At 35.9% G+C, this 20950-nt stretch overlaps 1 protein-coding gene across 14 annotated transcripts in view; it reads right to left on the bottom strand.

Annotated features, from left to right (window-relative positions):
* The window catches only part of PDE1C (phosphodiesterase 1C), a 799595-nt gene that overhangs the window by 205483 nt on the left and 573162 nt on the right, over nt 1–20950 (bottom strand). For all 14 annotated transcript variants that reach the window (XR_010112580.1, XM_034963890.3, XM_063605671.1 and 11 more), the window contains 4 exons: nt 15611–15711; nt 12937–13065; nt 2855–2956; nt 2165–2285 (listed from right to left, as the gene is read on the bottom strand). Coding sequence is in view for 13 of the 14 variants with exons in the window: in XM_034963890.3 (XP_034819781.2) it covers nt 2165–2285; nt 2855–2956; nt 12937–13065; nt 15611–15711 (453 nt within the window). In the remaining variant the exon portion in view is untranslated. The remainder of the gene's footprint in view (nt 1–2164; nt 2286–2854; nt 2957–12936; nt 13066–15610; nt 15712–20950) is intronic.

A 20950-nucleotide genomic window follows, 5' to 3' on the forward strand; every position in this document is an offset into this window, starting at 1 on the left:
ATCTAATGGTTTTATAATGGAAAAATCCCTTTCACTTGGTTCTCATTCTCTCTCTTTGCTGGCCACCGTGCAAGACATCTCTTTACTCTTCTGCCATGACTGTGAGGCCTCCCCAGCTATGTGGAGCTGTGAGTCAATTAAACCTCTTCCCTTTATAAATTACCCAGTCTTGAGTAGGTCTTTATTTGCAGCATGAGAACAGACTAGTACAGGGTGACATTGCAAAAGTATTATCAAAGAAAGCATATGACAGGGGGAGTGGAGATTTGGAGAACATCCTCATACTACTATTAGAAAAACAGCCTTTGGAAAAATAGCTCAAAAGAAGCTCTTGGTGAAGGATGATTTTGCGGAGTCACCTGTAGAGTTCTAGTTCCCCCCACACCATGGAGTCCCCTTTGAGAATTACTCTGGGAGGCTGAGCAATGACTCTGCAAAGAGAATTAACCATAAACTAAATAGGGTACCTGTTGACATACACATATAATAGCTGGGGGGTGCTTTGGCGTGTGTGTGTGTGTGTGTGTGTGTGTGTGTGTGTGTGTGTGCATGTGCACCATAGACAGAGTGAAGGAAATGCCTTGCATTTCCTAACAAAAGGGTCTTAAGAAAACATCTCGTCCAACCTTATCCTAAATCCTTCCCTCCCCCCGCTCCCCCAACATAAATCACAGATAAGACCATAGGGAATTAGAGAAGCAATTTGATTAGACTCAGGCCATAAATCAGTGGAAATAAACTCCAATAAACGGTCTTCTGGCATTTGTTTAATGTGCTGTTAACTCTAGCCCCACTTCATTACTAGATAGTTTCAGAAGGAAAACACACACACACAGGCACACACACACACAGGTGCCTTCTACAATTTCTGCATTCAGACTTGAAATATGAGAGTAAGAATTATCACAATCTAAATTTATTCAGAAAAAATAAATAGCAAAAGAGCCCATCGCTTGTCAGTTTGCGGGACGAAGTTGTGACTTGTGTTATTAAGCAGTGTTTTATGGAATCAGAAGTCTCTGAATCCATGCTGTTGAACCTCTTTTCTTGAATTAGCAAGAATTAACTGAATTAGCTGTATTAACTTGAATTTATTATAATTTAGGTCACCAAATCTATGTATCATGCCTTCAATCTCAGGCCCGCATGTCTGGATGCAGATGTTTGAATGGCAGCACCTCTAGAGATAAGGTTAGCACACGTGCCTGAGTTGGAAAGACTTCGGTCTTGGTGCTATGCATTTATTTCCCTATTTCTCTAGTTCTATGCAATTTTAAAATTTGTTTTTAAACAATTTATAATAATTAAAGATCCTGCCTATTCTTTTTTTCTTTTTCTGAGACGGAGTCTCGCGCTGTCGCCAGGCTGGAGTACGGCAGTGCGATCTCGGTTCACTGCAACCTCCATCTCCCAGGTTCAAGCGATTCTCCTGCCTCAGCCTCTCAAGTAGCTGGGATTACAGGCACCCACCACCACGCCCGGCTAATTTTTGTATTTTTAGTAGAGATGGGGTTTCACCATCTTGGCCAGGATGGTCTCAATCTCCTGACCTCATGATCCACCTGCCTCGGCCTCCCAAAGTGCTGCGATTACAGGCATGAGCCACTGCACCAGACCGATCCTGCCTATTCTTATAGACAACACAACTCTGGAACTTAGGATGGAGTGAAGTTTAAATACAACTGGAATGGCAGTTTCTAGTGATTTCCTGACCCCAAATTGCCACATCTGGTTTGGAATTTTGCGTCTTGGACTTGTCCACTAGAAAGAAACAACCCAAACAATTATAATAGAGACATGAGTTCAAGATTAACATCTTAATCCTATAGGGTGATGCCAAAGTAACTGTCATTTTGTCGAGCCACTAGAAAAAAAAAGTAAAAGAACCCCTCAAATGACATTTTGACAAAAGACTGCTACAAGGAAATACTTTTTTTCCCCCAAACAGAAATGCATAGGATAAAAATACCATAATGTCCTAAAAAGCAGTATTTAGGTAAGATTCAAATATCACATGACCAAGAGGCAAAATAATCTGTGGAGCCCCCCTCCCCTCTCCAAAATTACTGTAATCTCAATAGTCCTTATCTTAGCATTGCTGAGATATAAAATTCATAAAATATCCAATGATGACAGCCCTGATGGAGAGAGAGCAACAAGGTACCTGTCTGAAGAACTCCTCCAGGAGTGACATTGTCCAGCGATGATGGAGGTCCCATGCTTTTGCTGGATGGCTAATATCTGCTGTATGCAGCATAAGGGATAAGGCTTTTGGCTTTTCAATGCTGTAAACCAAAAGCACCCAAACACATGATAACCACACTCTTCAGAACCTCAGTAAGAGTTTTTAAAAAATCATTAAGTTTTTAATCTCTTTCGTTCTTCCATCTCAAACCCCACTTCAGCTAAATTGAGGAAAAGACATCATTTCATCCTACAACTGGGATACTCATTAACTTGGTCTCCATATTTACGGAATTGGACTCTCTGGACTCAAATCCATTTCTGGAATGACTGCATCCTTCAAAAAGACAGCAAGAATCCAAGAGTCACTGACTTTTATTGGTTGCTTCTGCATTGGGGATCTCTGATAATTTAGTTTACCACAGGGAATTATTTTAAATTCTCACTGGGGACAACTGATGCTGCCTCTATTATTTCTTTCAACCCTCATGAGAACATACCTTATTGTGATAGGTACAACTTTTATGCTTTCTCCTTCAAACATAATCATTGCATAAGAACACTCTATAAAGTTGTGTTAAAGGAGATGCTCTTTAAAGGGATAGCCACATAGACGAGGACCCATTCAAACACCTATACAAACAAAAGCACAAGCCACAAGCACACTTACGCTTCTGGCTGCTGCAGAGCAGTCTTCATTGCTTTGATTTGTTGGAAGTGACAAGACATATCTGTGGCCATCACCATTTCAATTACCAAGGTTCGAAACTCCCTTTTAGAGACAACCATGGAGAAAAAAGGATGGAAGTCAAAAATGGAAAGTAAAAATCAGTTTTTTTTTTTTGCCACTGCTAATGAAAATCAGTCAACGATTTCTGACATTTCTAATCTAATTTGGGTCTTTAAGGTGAGTTTTCAAATAAGGAATAAATGAAAGCTAAGTATTAAGAAAATCATTTATTAGGAATATGATACATGGAATACACATATCATTTGGAAAATTAACTCACAGGAAAAAATTCAATGAAACTGAAAATTGTATTAAAATGCTCTTTTCTCCAAATGAATTCAGAGTTTTAAGAAAGAATTAACTTGAAAATAATCCTTGGAGGTAAATTAATAATCCATATTTCACATTGGATACAGGTATTCCATCTTTTTAAAAATAGCTTGATTTTTAATAAAGTTTTAGGTTGACAGAAACATTGAGCTTATAGTATAGCTAGTTCTCATGTTACCTCACTTCCAGCAGTTTTCTTATTTTTAAAGTCTTGTGTTAATGTGGTGCATTTGTTACAACTAGTGAATCAATATTGATATATTATGTTAACTACAGTCCATAGTTTACATTAAGGTTCACTGGGCATGCTGTACAGTTCTACCAGTTTTGACAAATGCATAATGCCATGTATCCACCATCACAGTATCCATACAGAATAGATTCAGCACCCTAAAATCCCCTGTGCTCCTTCGATTCACCCCTCTCTTTTTTCCCTCAACCCCTGCCAATCACTGATCTTTTTACTGCCTCTAACGACTTTATTGAGGTATAATTTACATAGAATAAACTGCTTACAATTTACATAAATTGCAGAATGTAATGAGTTTAACAGTTGAGTAAGTTTTTGAAAATACCACTGTAATCATACCAAATACTTCCATCACCCTCAAACCTAGCCCCAGGCAAAGTTTGATCTGGCTTATGTCTATCTAAAATAGTTTGAATTTTCTAGTTTTATACATGTGTACATAAAGTATACACATATATATTTAGTATATATTTCAAATATTTAATATATATTATAGATTTCAATATTTATATATTATATACACATATATTTCATACATATATACATATTTATTATATACATACATGTAGACATACACAGATACACATATATGTATTATATATTAAATATGTGTGTATATATGTATATATAGATGATGTATATATGTATGTATACATATGTATATGTATACATACATATATGTATGTGTGTATATACATATATGTATGTATGTGTGTATATATACATACATATATACACACATATTATTTTAAAATATTCACACATTTAAAATATACACACATATTATTTTAAAATATAATAGATAATACATATTATATACACATACATACGCATTATATATTAACAGATACTAGATATATACACACGTGTTTCTATGTATATACATAGACACACACACACACATATATATAATACGAAATGTACTCTTTCTTTACTCAGCATAATGATTTACAATTCATCTATATAGTGGTTCATCAATAGTTCATTTTCTCTTATTGCTGAGTGGTATTCTATCATATGAGCATACCACAGTTTGTTATCCATTTACTAGCTAACGGACATTCAAGTTATTAGATTCTAGTTTGGAACTATTGTGAATAAAGCTACTATGGGTATTCATACATAAATCTTTGTGTAGACACATATGTTTTCATTTATCTGGGGTGAATATCTAGAAGCAGAATGGCTGGTTTATAAGACAGCTGAGTGTTTATAAGAAACTGCCAGCCGGGCATAGTGGCTCATGCCTGTAATCCCAACACTTTGGGAGGCTGAGGCAGGTGGATCACCTGAGGTCAGGAGTTCGAGACTAGCCTGACCAATATGGTGAAACCCCGTCTCTACTAAAAATACAAAAATTAGCTGGGTGTTGTGGCATGCACCTGTAGTCCCAGCTACTCAGGAGGCTGAGACAGGAGAATTTCTTGAACCTAGGAGGTGGAAGTTGCAATGAGGTGATATCATGCCACTGCACTCTAGCCTGGGTGACAGAGACTGCATCTCAATTAAAAAAGAAAAAAGAAACTGCCAAATATTTGTGAAAGTGGTTGTATCACTTTACATTTGACCACTAGCGTATAACATTTTCAGTTTTTCTTTGCCTCCTCTAATCAGTCTTTAATTTCGGCCATTCTTCTGATGGATATGTAGTGTTATCTCATCGTGGTTTTAATTCACATTTCTTTGTTGACTATGTCAGGCACATTTTCATGTTCTTGTATTCCATTTGTATACATTTTTTAGGGAAATGTCTGTTTCAAACCTTTCTCATTTTAAAATTGAATTGTTTACTTATTATTGAGTTATAAAAGTACCTTACACATTTTGGATTCAAAACCTATGTAAAACATAAGTGTTGTGAATAATTTCTCCAATGTCTTGGCCTGCTTTTTTTTAATGGTGTCTCCCAAAGAGCAAAAGGTTTAATTTTTATAAAGTTCAATTTATCATTAAAAAAATGCTTCATGCTTTTTCTCTCCTATCTGAGAAACCTCCACCTACTTCCAAGGACTTCAGTGTTTTCCTCTGGAAGTCTTGCCATTTTAGCTTTTACGTTTAGGTTTATAACCAATTTTGAGCTATTTTTTGAGTATGGTATGTGATAAGGGTCAAAGTTATCTTTTCCCATTGTTCCAAAACCATTTGTTGAAAATATTTTCTTTTCCCCATTGAATTAATTTGGCATCATAAATCAATTGATGAGTCAATTTCAAAACTCTCAATTCTGTCCCATAGTTATGTATGTCCATCTTTCACCAGTGAAATGCTGCCTTGAATACTGTAACTTAAGCATGCTTGGAATCAAGAAATATGAGTCCTCTAACCTTGTTCTTCTTTTAAAAAGTATTATTTGGCATTTCTATATAAAGTTTATAATAATCGTGGCAATTTCCAACATAATTCTGCTGGAATTTTGATTGGAATTGTATTGAAACAATAAATAAATTTTGGAAGATTTGACACCTTTATAATACCGAGTGTTCCACTACATGATGACAGTATATCTCTCAATGTATTTAGTTCCTCTATAATCAGCAATACTACATAATCTTTAGTGAACATGAGCTGCATTTGTTTTTGAAAGCTACTACTAAGTATTTTATATGTTATGTGCTATTGTAAAAAATTATTTTATTTTCCAATGGTTTGCTGCTAGTGTCTCTCTCCCTCTCTCTGTCTCTGTCTCTCTCTCTCTCTCTCTCTATATATATATGTATATGTGCATATATGCATATGTGTATATATAATGTTTTTTACATTAACCTTGTATTCTGTGACCTTGCAAAATTCATTATCGGTTCCAGTAGCTCCTTTACAGATCCTTAGGATTTTCTACTTAGGCAATCATGTCATTCGCTATTAACATCTTAACAATGTTGATGAATGTAAGATTAAGCATCTTTGTCTTACTCCCAGTCTTAAGGAAAAAACATTCAATATTTCACCATTAAGCTTGATGTTAGTTATAGGTTTTTCACACATGCCCTTTATCCAGTTGAGGAAGCTCCCTTCTGTTTCTGGCTTGCTGAGAGTTTTTATGATGAATGTGTTGAATTTTGTCAAATGCTTGTTATATATCTATTAAGATGACTGTATGATTTTCTGTTTGTTTTTAAATATGGGGAATTCTTTTAATTAATTTTTGAATGCTGAATTAATCTTGCATTCCTTGGATAAGCCCAATATATGAGTCAGGATTCTCCAGAGAAACCAATAGGATATATACATATCAAGAAAGAGATTTATTATAAGGAAGTGGCTCACATAATTATGAAGGCTGACAAGTCCCAAGATCTGCAGGGTAAATCAGCAAGTGGAGATCCAGGACACCCAATATTGTACTTCCAACTTGAAGGCTGACAGCTCAAGACCCAGGAAGAGCCATTGTTTTAGTTCAAAGACAGGCAAAAAGAATTCTCTCTTACTTGGGAGGTGGTCAGCCTTTTTGTTCTAGTTAGGCCTTCAACTGGTTGAATGAGGTCAACTCATGTTAGGAAGGGCAATCTGCTTTACTCAGTCTACCCTCTCATATGTTAATCTCATCCAAAAACACCCTCACAGAAACAACAGAATAATGCTTGACCAAATATCAGCACACACTGAGGCCCAGGCGAGTTGATACATAAAATTAACTATCACACATGATATATTACCTTTTTAGTATATTGTTATATTTAATTAGTTAATATTTTACTGAGAATTGTTATAGCTATGTTCATAAAATACATTAGTCTTTAACATTCCTTTTTATGAATTTTTTTCCAGAGTGTGGTATCAAAATTATGTCTTATAAAACAAATTGCACAGTATTTCTTCCTTCTCTAAATACATTTGCATAAGATTGGTATTATCTATTCTTTACATATTGATAGAATTCACCAGTTAAACTATCCAAGGCTGGATATTTCTTTGTGGGAATATTTTTGATGACAAAGTCAATTTTTTAACAGACATAGGATTGTTCAGACTTTCTGTTTCATCTTGTGTGAATTTTGGTAAGTTGTATTTTGCAAGGAATTTATCCACTTCATCAAAGTTGTCAAATTTATTGAGATAAAGTTGTTTGTAACATTTTCTTATGTATTTCATATGTATAGGATATACTGTTGGTACTTTGTGTTCTCTCCTTTTTATTGACCAGTCTAGGTAGAAGGTTGTCAATCATGTTGCTCTTTTCAAATAACAGCTTGAGCTTTCTTAATTTTTTCTGTTTATTTTTTCTATTTTATTGATTTTTCCTCTTATCATTACTAATTTCTTCTATCTACTTTGAATTTACATTACTGTTTTGTTCTAGCTTCCTGAAGTCATTCTGTTTGGAACTTTTTTCTTTCCTACTATGAACATTTATAGCTGTAAATTTCCTCTAGGCACTGTTTTAATAGTATTGCACACATTTTTAATATATTGCATTTTCATTCTTGATAAATTTGAAATGTTTCCTACTTTCCTCTGATTACTTTTTGATCCACAAATGATTTAGAAGAATGTTGTTTAATTTTCAAATATACAGGATTTTCCTAGATATCTTATTGATCTCTAATTTAAATCCATTAAGGTCAAAGAACATACTCTTTAAGCTTATGATATTTTAAAATTATTAAAACTTATTTTAAAATGTCTCAGCATGTGTACTTGAAAAGAATATGTATATTGCAGTTGTTGCATGGTGTTCTATAAATATTAACTAAGGCAAAGTGGCTGATGTTGTTCAAATCCTCTTAGGTCCTTAGTGATATTTTTGTCCAGTTTGTCTATCAACTGCTGATGCAAGAATGTTAAAACCTCCTATGATTGTGAAAATATATATTTCTCCTTTTTCTCCTATCAATTTTTACATTTTATGTTTTGGAAGTCTACAGTTACCTAATAGTTATTTATGACTGTTGTATCTTTCTGATGACACTCTTATTATCAGAAAATCTCCTTTCTCTTTCACAATATCCTTTTACTTGCAGTTCATTTCAGCTAATATTAATAACACCACTGCATTCTACTTATTCTTACTGTTTGGTACATCTTACATACTTTTACTCTGAACCTTTTTGTGTATTTATATTTAAAGTGTATCTCTTGTACAATTGCAGTTGGAGCTTGCCTTTTTATCAATTCTAATAACCTTTTCCTTTTAAGTAGAATGTTTAGTCCTTTAACATTTAATGTAATTATTAATATAGTTGCATTTGGGTCTAGCATGTTATTATTTGTTTTCTAATTATCACCTTTGCTTTTTTCCCTTTGCATTAACTTTTCTGCTTGAGATATTTTTTGTATTATTTATTTTTTAAATCAATTTTAATTTATCTACTGCTAAATGGTCAATTTAAATTTATCTTTTGATAAATAGGTAAACTTTAACAATCTTTAGCTATTATGGTTAATCTTTTTAGTGGTTGCTTGGGGATTACAACATACATCTTTAATTTTCTGTCTACTGTATAACTTTATGTAACATGTAAAAATCCTGCAACAGTATAGGTCCATTTATTAACATTACCTGGTCTTTATGTTATCATTGTCACATGTATTACACCTCTCTACATACAAACCTCATGAGATGGTGTTGTAATTTTTGCTTCAAATGGTCAAATGCACAATTTAAATAAGTGAAGAAAAATGGTATTTTACATTTACCCAGATATTTATCAGTTTATTCTTTTCTAAAAGTCTGATTTCACTATATCATTTTCCTTCCAATAAATATTTAGATTTATTAATCTAAAAATTAATAAAATATAAAATAACAAAATAATATTTTTGAAACTACCTTAAAGAAAGCTCTAAAGAAATTTCTTTAGCATCCCTTATAACGCAGCTCCATTAGTGACACATTCCTGTTGTTTTCTATTATCTGAAAATAATTTTATTTCATCTTCATCCTTGAAGTTCATGTTCACAGGATGTAGCATCCTGTGTTGGCTTTTTGTTTTCTTTTTAGTACTTTAAATAAATTATTCTATTGTTTTCTGGCCTCTATAGTTTCTGATGAATAGTCTACTGTGATTCAACTTGTTCTCCTAAGTGTAATTTGCCATTTTTCTTTATTTTATCTTTGCCTCTCAGCAGTTTGACTATAATATGTGCCTCGGTGTTCTTTTCATCAAATTTATCCTGTTTTAGGTTTGCTGAGTTTCTTGAATCTGTATATTTATATGTTTGGCAATATTTGGAAACTGTTCAGTCATTATTTCTTCAAATTATTTTTCTTTCCCATTCTCTCTCTTTTCTCTCCTTCTGAGACTCAAATTGCCCTTATGTTTGCTCATATAAAATTATCCCACATGTCCCTAACTTCTACTAATTTAAAACAGCTTTTTCCTCTTACTTTTTCAAATCAAATAATTTCCAACTTTGAAACCTGAAAAATGAATTTTTAAAAGTCACTGTTTCCTTCTTCTGTCTTCTCTATCATGCACTAAGCCTATGTAGCAAATTCTAAATGTAGACATTTTATTTTTCAGTTCTAAAATTTGTTTTTAATTTATATTTTCATTTTACTCATAAACCTTATAACAAAATAATATTTTTGAAACTACCTTAAAGAAAGTTCTAAAGAAATTTCTTTAGCATCCCTTATAACACAGCTCCATTAGTGACACACTCCTGTTGTTTTCTATTACCTGAAAATAATTTTATACACAAGCACATTTTTCATTATCTCACTGAGCATAGAAATAATAATTGTTTTAAAAGTCCAAAGTCCTCATCTGATAATTCTAACAATGGCTTATCCTAGAGTGTGTATCTATTGATTGTCTTTTCCCTTACTAAGAAATCACATTTTCCTGATCTTTATATGTCACTTAGATTGTATCCTGAACATTATGGATATAAGTTGTAGGGAATCTGGGTTCTGTTATATTGCTCTGAAGATTGTTGATGTTTTGTTTTAGCAGGCAATTAACTTGTTTATACTCAAAATACAAACTCTGTATAGGTTCAGTAAGCAATACATCAGATATCACTGGACACAAGGAGGGAAACATCACACACTGGGGCTTGTCAGGGGGTCAGGGGCTAGGGAAGGCATAGCATTAGGAGAAATACCTAATGTAGATGATGGGTTGATGGGTGCAGCAAACCACCATGGCACATGTATAAACCTGCACTTTCTGCACACGTATCCCAGAACTTAAAATATAATAAAAAAAAATTTTAAAAAGGTTTGAAAAAAATAATAAAAGGTGGCCAGGCACAGTTGCTCATGCCTGTAATCCCAGAACTTTGGGAGGCCAAGGCTAGTGGGTCATTTGAGGTAAGGAGTTCGAGACCAGCCTGACCAACATGGTGAAACACTGTCTCTATTAAAAATACAAAAAAATTAGCCGGGCCTGGTAGTGCATGCCTGTAGTCCCAGCTACTTGTGAGACTGAGGCAGGAGAATCGCTTGAATCTGGGAAGCGAAGGTTGCAGTGAGCCGAGATCATGCCACTGCACTCCAGTCTAGGTGACAGAGTGAGACTCTGTCTCAAAATAATAATAATAATAAAAGGTTTAAATATGGCAGACAACAGCTTCACACATATTCAGATACATCATGGTTTTGAAGAATTTGTGTGAGGACTTATTTAGATATTTAGATTGTGTATAATCCTGGCTTCCTGACAATCTAGTAAAGTGTTCTAAAGCTTGCATAATTGCCTCTTAACATATTTTCCAAACATACGCATGCTACTTCTGTTATACATACTTTTACTTTTCTTTTTTTTTCTTTTTTTTTTTTTGAGACGGAGTCTCGCTCTGTCACCCAGGCTCTGTTCTGTCCAATGGAATAGAACAGAGGCCTCAGAAATAATAGCACACATATACAACCATCTGATCTTTGAAAAGCCTGACAAAAACAAGCTATGGGGAAAGGATTCCCTATATAATAAATGGTGTTGGGAAAACTGGCTAGCCATATGCAAAAAACTGAAACTGGACCCCTTCCTTATACCTTATACAAAAATTAACTCAAGATGGATTAAAGACTTAAAGTAAGACCTAAAACCATAAAAACCCTAGAAGACAACCTAGGCAATAGCATTCAGGATATAGGTATGGGCAAAGACTTCTTGACTAAAACAGCAAAAGCAATGGCAACAACAGCCAAAATTGACAAATGGGATGTAATTAAACTAAAGAGCTTCTGCACAGCAAAAGAAACTATCATCAGAGTGAATGGGCAACCTACATGATGGGGGAAAATTTTTGTAATCAAACCTTTTATTATAACTTTTACCAATAGTAAAATTGGATAGAAGGTTCCTTTTTTCCTGAAGTGGTGCAATGATTAATTGAATTGCTCTGCATTTTTCAGATGCTGGCTGAGTCTAGCATGTTCCAATAAAATTTAAGTCAAATATTCCCATATGTTTTAATAAACTAAAGCTACATGGAAACTCTTAGCCACTCTTAATAAAAATCAGCCTCTCAGATTGTTCAGTAAAGTTTATTTCTCTAAATCCTTGAAAGATGGTGAGCACACAAACACCCAATAAACAGCTGATTATTTAATTAAAATATGAGGACTATTTGAGTCACAACGGATTCAGAGTTTTGTAAGGATTTAGATGATCTCTGCCTGCAGGGTTTGAAGTACCTTAACCTATATTTATAGCTACGATGATTTATTGGCTTGCTATATATGACACAAAGTGTGCTAAGCATTTTAAAATGATTATGTCATTTATCATAATCTATCCCAATTGCAGAATAAATGTTACTATCTATTTTCAAGAAATTAAAATTTTAAAGATGTAAAGATATTGAGTCACTTCCCGAATGTCATACAGCTAGTAAGTGACTGAGTCCATATTCAAAACACAGGTATGTGCCTAAATCCAAACACACAATGTCTGTCATTCATGAAACAGAATTAAGTGTACATAATTTTTTTAAGTGTCCAATAATTTCCTTAGAAAATGTCAAAAGATTGATAAGAAGTCCAAATCAAATATAGGGTGAAAAACACATGTTATTAAATAAGAGATAAAATTCAGATTTAAGGAATTCAGATAAAAGCAACACAAGTTTCCTAAGGTTAAAAAAAAAAAAGCAAATATATCCAAAGTGTCCTCAGTTGAACACTGTTAGAAGTGATTTTTCAAACTTTCTTCTTTGAGAATTTTTAGGACAATATTGAATTATTTAACTCAAACTGGTTTCACTTCCCAATTCATCAATAAAAAGCAATGTAAAGATGGCAAAATAAAGTAGTTGGAACTTAATCATAACATTCCATAGCCTTTATTTATAAATATTTGAATATCTGTATAAAGAAAAAAGAGAAATAAGACATACATACCTACACAAAGAGACGGTGAGAGTGAGAGAAAGAGAGAGAGAAAGCAACACGAATCAACATTTTAAGCAAGGTGTTCTTTTCTCAAAAACAGCGTACTTCATCCAACTTCAAAGTTCCTTCCCTGGCCTACAAATCTCTCTCTTTTCTCATCCTTACCTCCAGTCATCCTTTGAGAGGTTAATCAAAATATTCATTTCCTCGTCATCTTGCAGAAGGCGATAAGCTGCACTTAAATGGTGATTCTCCAGTACAGATCTGTCATTATACAGAATAGCTGGATCAGACCTGAACAGAAAGCCAAGCAAAATTCAGAATGTTAAACAGTTGTGATTTACTTGGGTAATTCTAACAGGCTAGAATGCACCACCACTTTTTTCCATGTTTAGAAATTATCTTTGTCCCCATGCCAGTTATGTGAACCAAAAGCTCAACTAACACTACAAATCATCAATAGATGAATGTAGGGTATGCTATATCAGTACATGTGTGGGCAGGAAATATGTGACATCCAGCCTGAGAACTCTCTCAAAACTGTTTTACAACCAGATCTCAATTACCTATATTAGTTGCAAAGGTGTTTTTTTAAAAATATGGGTCATGTCAAACTTCTTTATATTTTCTGGAATGACATTTATTTTTATTTTTATTTTATTCAATGAATGCACTGGTTTATTTATTTTAGTTGTAATTTTCAGAACACATATCACCTGGTGGGTACCATCTATAAGCTGCCTCTGATAGTGGCTTGATCTTAACATTTTTCCATGCAAAAGCCACATGTGGAAAATTGAGAATAAAGAATATAAAGATTATAATGTCAGTTTTTAGTCCCTATCTCAAAGACCATACTATAGCTGAATGTCACTAAACACAGGACTGTATAATATTTTAAGATCTTAAATTTAATGAAAGCTTAGATTATTTGTTTCTCACCAAGGAAGCTGAGTTTCAGAGACTTAAAAAAACTTGTTAGAGCCCTTTGGTGGCCAAGTGGCAGGGCTGGGATGAAGGCAAGATCTTCTGACAGTTGGGCCAGTGCTTCCCCATGATAACTTCCACCTGCCATTGGCCAAACTTTGGGCTGTATCTATCATACCTTGAAACTGTTAGGCTTAAAATTTTATTCATCAAAGGATTAAGGGCCTGGTCACAGACTTTGTTTTCTGAACAGGGATCACACAGGCTGAGATGCTTTGGATAAAGTTCTGTTGAACAGGGCCAATGTTTAAATTTCATTCCAAACCAAGCTTAACTGAACACATTGGAATTTTCCCACTCCTATGGAGATAACGCAGAACATTCAAATCCCGAGGTGAAAGATCTGCTGTTACATCTGTTGAGTAAGTTACATACCAACTGATGTATATTTCGTGACACTCTTTGCCACCTCCTGTAATAAAGCCATTCTCCTCTGTGTTGGGACTGGTTTTGATCCTCGTCTCCAGGCAAGACCCACATATGTTCAACCCACCTCTCTTCCTTGGGCAGGTGCTATTCACCATGGTCTCTGTCCTCAGAGCAAAGGTTCCACCCACAGACATACATTAAACAGTGCTACTCTATGGAATTCCCTGTATTAAAGGGAATTCTGTTCCCTTGGAACACAACCACAAAAAGCTGCTTTTCTGCGGCTGAGACTAAGTGAGGAGGCAAGAAGGTGGAACTGAAGCAAGTAGCTGAAGTTCTTTTGTCTGCTTCCATTCAATTAAAATTCTCCTTCTGAACAGAGATCAGACAATATTGTCTTCTTTTGTGTATACTGTAATCAAGTGTTGAGTTCATTAAATACATGTAGATTGATTTAATGAACACAAACCTATCTAGAGTGTGCACCTGCTTTTTCAAGTGAAATCAGCAAGTATTTATTTGGTGTTAAACTCTCATCCCTCCCTGCTACATTCTTTCTCTTTGACTTACCACCTTTCCCCATACCCTAGCTCCTTTTGATTACTATGTCAAGGATAATGAACTAACTCTACTGTCAGACTCTCTCCAGTTCCACATCATTGTCTTAAGAGAGGGCAAGTTCTTAGGCTAGGAGAGGGCAAGGAAAGTTTTATCCTAAGTAGAAATGACAATTGACTGGTGCTATTGCCTGGAATTCTGTGCTGAGAGGAATACTCAGAATAAACCCACAGTTTAGTAAGAAAAAGTACCCAAATCAATTAACAGTATCTGTTACAGGTCAGGAGGTTCCGAGTGGGGCACTTGGACCCATATTAATGTCTCCGACGGGAGGTTTGTGTTTACCTGTGCAGTCCATTAGGAAGGATGCACAGGTTGCTCACGGTGAAAGTAGCCTACAGGAGACAAACTTACTCCCGGGGCCCTGTGCCAGGGAGTGGTGCAAGCACTAAACAGAGCAGATACGAAATCAGAGAGGATGAGAAGAGATCTCATCAGAATCCCAGAGATCAGAGGGTAAGATTGGTCAATGTTGTTAATGTCAACAAAAACACTCTAATCCTCACTGTCCTTATTCTTTTCCTTTATGTGTCATCTGGGCCTTTATGTAAACTGCCCCATTTCCTGTTAGAAGTAGGTAAAGTATGTACAGAACATACATAAACAAATAGCGAACATTAGAATAGAGAAGAAAAAGATATCTATATGAGATCTGAACAAAATAGGAGAATTAGGAGCAGATGGCTTCTTAAACTCTAAGTCTTGATTGAAGCTGACCAGACTGATCTCTCATTTAGAGGTTCATTGTTTCAGAAATTCAAAATAGGAAACCTATGCAAAAGAAAGGTGACTAACACCTTTCTGATTTCTAAAACTGTCTCTCTGACCCCTCTTGCCTCTCTTCCAAACATTTAAACACCCTCACCGAGTCTGAATGTGGAAATTGTTGGTGGTTCCGGTATGCTCGTAGTCATGGATGGCAGCTGAGAAGATTATAGCAAAGATCTCCAGCTCCGTCAGCCAGTTCTGAAAGGAGATTACAGAGCAATCAGATAATCTGTTTCTTTCTCAAAGTCTTCAGCTTGCTGACAACACACCCACAGTGCTGCCTTTCTACCCTGCAGCTGGTAAGCTATTGCCAAACACAAGTTTTCTGAGAGACAGAAATAAGTTATTTTCCTGTGAAGAGACTTGGAGACTTGTGATTTGTTAACAATGTGTTCAGCAAGGTTGAATAAGCTAAGTAGTAGTTTTATCTTTTTCAAGAAATCAAAGAGAATGAACACGAAGACTTGAAAAGCCCTCACTGCATCCTCCCCCGACTTCCAAATAAAGTTCCTAGGTAGACACACACACACACACACATACACACATAAAAAAATTTAGAAATTTGAATGCAATACCAAGAATGAAGAGTAATAGAAAACCTAACGTCTGATTATAGGAGGATATCCACTAGGAAGTGGGTAGAGACAGATGGAAAAATACTTGGCTTTCTGCTCTATGCATGCTGATGATGTTTGAAAGGACTTCTCCCCATCCACACCATCAACATTGGCTGTGGGTCAGTGGTTCACAAAATGTGTTCCTTGGACATGCAGATGGTGTCAGCTGGGAGCTTGTTAGAAATGCTGGCAAATTTTTCAGCCCCACCCCAATCCCACTGGATCAGAAACTCTAGGTTGTGGCCCAGAAATCTGTGCTTTACCAAGCCATCTAGATAGTTCTGATGCACACTAGAGTTTGAAAACTACTGCTGTGTTTCAAGCTTCCTTAACTGACTTCCATTTAACGGACTCTGTGGATTTACTTCCTATCGCTTCTGTAAACCATCCTGCCCCATGCTCACACGACAGAATATGCCTGACTCAGGCCACCTTCTCATATCCTTTGCTCACTTTTGCTACTAGTTAAATTCATGCTTACATGATTCAGTATGGTTTATTCTAAACCACATTTTAATAAATTGTATTTGTTATTATAATTATGTAATTAAATATGACACAAACCAATAAAATATGGACACAAAATTGGAGTTGTTATTTCTGTAGAACCTAAGTTTAATGCTTTGGACAGTCACTAAAAGAACTGCTATCAAAATATGTGTGACAACTGTGAAAGAGCAGAAAATATTTATAGAAAAGTTAGAGAGCTTCTGCACTCAGTTTGCTTCATGCACATCTTTAAGTTCCCACTTAACTTTAAAGAGATGAGACTAGAAATCTTAGATAGGGGCAGGGTTGATGTAAGACAAATGTGAGTATGCAAATTGGTGAACTCGTAAAAGTCCTGTGGTCTGAATTAAAGATCAGTGCATAAAATAGATTGATATGATTTAAGTTAACGCAAAATGAGTTAAAATGAACATTTAAGTGTTTCTAATTTCCCACTTAAGCCATATCTTTCAATTAACTACTAATTTTGGAGAATTATTGCCTTCTTTAAAAATTGGTAAGGGGAAAATAAACAAATGACATAGAACTTATGAAAAATACTTCAGAGTGAGCATAAACTTAACTCATGAAAAAAGAAACCACTATACTTTTGAAAATGATTCCTAACAGAATCCAGCAAGAAATGTCAGGAAGCTTTCTGGCATCTTCAATAATATACCTCAAAAACACAAATTGAGGTACATGGAACAGAAAGTCAAAGAGAAAACAGACTAAGATGAAAATCAACAAAATGAGATGAAAAAAAGATGGGCAAGATAAGGAAAGATTGCAAGAAAAATCAAAGCTGCAAAACCCCTTGTAAAGGCAGCAAAGAGCCTCCTCATCAGCCTCTTCATTGTCTCGGGGGGCCCACCATGTGGCAGGCACTATGCTAGGTGCTTTTATATAGAAACTTATATAACTCTCACAGCTCTGTAATCATAGGTACTGTTGCTATCCCCACTTGACAGATAAGGAAACAAGCCAGGGGTAGGTGCAGGACTCACTCAAGGTCACACAGCCAGTCATCTGACAAGCCACACACCACGCCTGCAGAATTCTCACTCATAATCTTACATTGTATTTTCTTTGGATCATTGTTCATGTGTTTATTCAATTTTGCATAAAATTATATAGGCATAAATTTATATTGCACATTTTTCTTGATATTATCCATACATATATTACATATGCAGGTTTTTTTTCCATTTTGGCATTGTCTTTCTTTTCTTCCCCAATATTTTGTCCCCACCCATCTGTCCCTGGTTCCCTCTACCTCCTCTCCGACATATATCTCTTATTCTAAGGTCACGTAAAGTTAATTTCACTTTTTAAAATAAGATTATGAATGGGAGACAGTGTAACATCTCAATGAATCCTAGTCACAGAACATCAGCCCAGGCAGCAGAAAGCATCTAAATAACAGTATAATTACAGTTCTCACATTACAACCATAGTAATGCTTCCCTCCTTACCCAAATAATTGAACAAAATCCTATCTTAGATATAACCTACTTCTATTAAACCAAAAACAATGAATGACTAAACAGGCATTCAACAACAACAATAAAAAACAAAACCATTGTCTTTAAAACTCATTTTACCACCTTAGTTTTTCAACAAACGCCATGCATGCTTAGAATCAGTTATGCTGCTTTGGGGATAAGAAGAAAGAAAAGTGATATCTGGGAGAAACAGCTTCACAGAGGAGAGATGTTTAAGATGGGCCTTGAAAATTTGACAGAGAAAGAAATGAAGGTGGGCATTTTCAGAAGAATGAACTAAATGAGCAAGTCCCAGCAGCAAAAGCATGTCCACCTCAGGTAAGAAAATGATGCCCTTGACTGGAGCGGGAGAGAAGGCTCATTGAGGCCCTATGAGGTCAGGCATTAGAAAACACAGTGAGCGAGGAATGTAAACCAGATTCAGCAGGCAGTGAAGTTCACACGCAAGAGAGTCATGCCATCAGCTCCCCACTTCAGGAAGGATATTTGGACAGGAGGAGAGAAGGGAGATATAAAAGCAGGGTTTTTTTTGTTTTCGTTTTTGTTTTTTTTTAAACAGGGTCTCACTCTGTTGCCCGGGCTGGAGTATAGTGGTGCAATCTTGGCTCACTGCAACCTCTGCCCCCAGGGCTCAAGCAACCCTCCCACCTCAGCCTCCCAAGTAAGGGCTGGGACCATAGGCACCCACTGCCATGCCCAGCTATTTTTTTTTTTTTTTTTGTATTTTTAGTAGAGATGGGAGTCTCACCATGTCACCCAGGCTGGTCTCTAACTTCTGAGCTCAAGCAATCCACCCATCTGGGCCTCCCAAAATTCTGGGATTATAGGCGTGAGCAACTGTGCCTGGCTAAAAGCTGTATTTTTAGATTGAAAAGTTCATATACGATGTACAGACAGTGTGGAGGTAGAAGCCATATGACTTAGCAATTATCTGAATTTTGGAAGTGGTAGGAGGACCAGATGAGGTTGCAGTTAAGGAGAACAATACGTTAGATGACCTCAACACTACTAGCCTCACTGAGTGGCTAATAAACCCCTCAGGTGATATTAGATACATCATTAACAGAAACAGAGAAAGTGGGAGAAGCTATTTTGGAGGAAATTGAACTTCCTATTTTAATATACCTCAGATTTCCTTGCCTCTTCCAAATTAACTACTGTGAACCCAGAAGGTTTTATGTCAACCCATAAGAAGTCAGAAATTAAAGTCCCACTGGTATTTTATTCCAGAATTACCAATTGGTAGCAAGGTACAAGTCACAGATGCTATCAGTATTTTCCTATCTACAAAATATGAGTGTCACAACTAGTTCATTTGAAAGGATGCTTTGACAAGTGGTAATTGGGGACCTTGAGTTTTGCTGTGTATGACTCAAGAAAGCAAGCCACTTGTTCCTGCATATAGGGGCAGATGAGGAGACATGGGGTACAACAGAGCAGAGGAAACCTGAAGGGAAAGGACATGGCCAATTTCTCATTGTTAGAGGAGATACTACAAGCAAGTTGTGACTTTTCTATGTGAATGATAGAGTTTCTTTAGTAATCTGTTAGTTTTCCATGCTACCTTAACAAATGCTCAGTCTTGGAGGCTTAAAGAACACTTCCGGGCCTGGCACGGTGCCTCACGCTTATAATCTCAGCACTTTGGGAGGCCAAGGTGGGTGGATCACCTGAGGTCAGGAGTTCAAGACCAGACTGGCAAACATTGTGAAACCCCATCTCTACTGAAAATACAAAAATCAGCCGGGTGTGCTGGCGGGCGCCTGTAACCTCAGCTACTCAGGAGGCTGAGGCAGGAGAATCACTTGAACCCAGGAGGCGGAGGTTGCAGTGAGCTGAGATCGCACCACTGCACTCCAGCCTGGGTGACAGAGCGAGACTCCCTCTGTCTAAAAAAAAAAAAAAAAAAAAAAAACTTCCGTTTATTGGCACGCAGTTCTGCCAGTCAGAAGCCCAGCCCAGTGTGGATGGGTTCTCTGGTCAGGGTATCCCAAGGCTGACATCAAGGTTGGGAAAGGTTTCCTTTCTGGTGGCTCTGGGGGAAAATCTGCTCCCAAGAGTATTCAGGGCACTGGCAGAATTCATTTCCTTCTAACCTTTTCCACAGTTTCCCTCTTCACCTTCAAGCTGGCAATGACTGTTGGGTCCTTCTCACACTTCAAACCTCTGACTTTGGCCATATCTCCTTGACTTTGATGAACTTGTGTGATTACTTTGGGCCCACCTGGAAAATCCAGGCTAATCTCCCTATTTAAATTCTTCTGATTGTTAACCTTAATTGCATCTGCAAAATCCCTTTTATAATCCAATGTAACATATTAATAAACACATGTGACACCAGAGAACAAAGGTCTCAGGAGCCAAATGTCTACCAATTACAACCCCAATAAAATTATTTGGCACTCTTCAAACAAAATGTAATTTTGATATCCTTAGTCTTTCCTGTTAATACATTGATATTATGTATTAATATGTTAATAATATGACATTATGTTAATGTCATAAACGACCAAAAAAATAAAAAATAAAATAAATAAAAAATAAAAATAAATAAATAAATAAAAATAAAAAATAAATAAAAACAAGATACGCAGCTTCTCCTTTCTGGAAAAAAAAAAAAAAGACAAAGGGAAAATTACTGGCACCTTGCTTGACAAAAGCAAGGAAAATGGCCAAGGGATAGCTTTGGAGTTTGAAATCTTTTCACCTAAATCAAAAGTACACTAGAGCTTAGAGTCTAATGCACATCTATTCAATCAATAGATAGCTCTTCAATTTATTTCTGTCTAAGGATTTTCTCTTGGAAATGAGCAAAATAATTCTGAA

The sequence above is a fragment of the Pan paniscus genome, chromosome 6 (assembly GCF_029289425.2).
Source record: "Pan paniscus chromosome 6, NHGRI_mPanPan1-v2.0_pri, whole genome shotgun sequence".
Taxonomy (NCBI): Eukaryota; Metazoa; Chordata; class Mammalia; order Primates; family Hominidae; genus Pan; species Pan paniscus.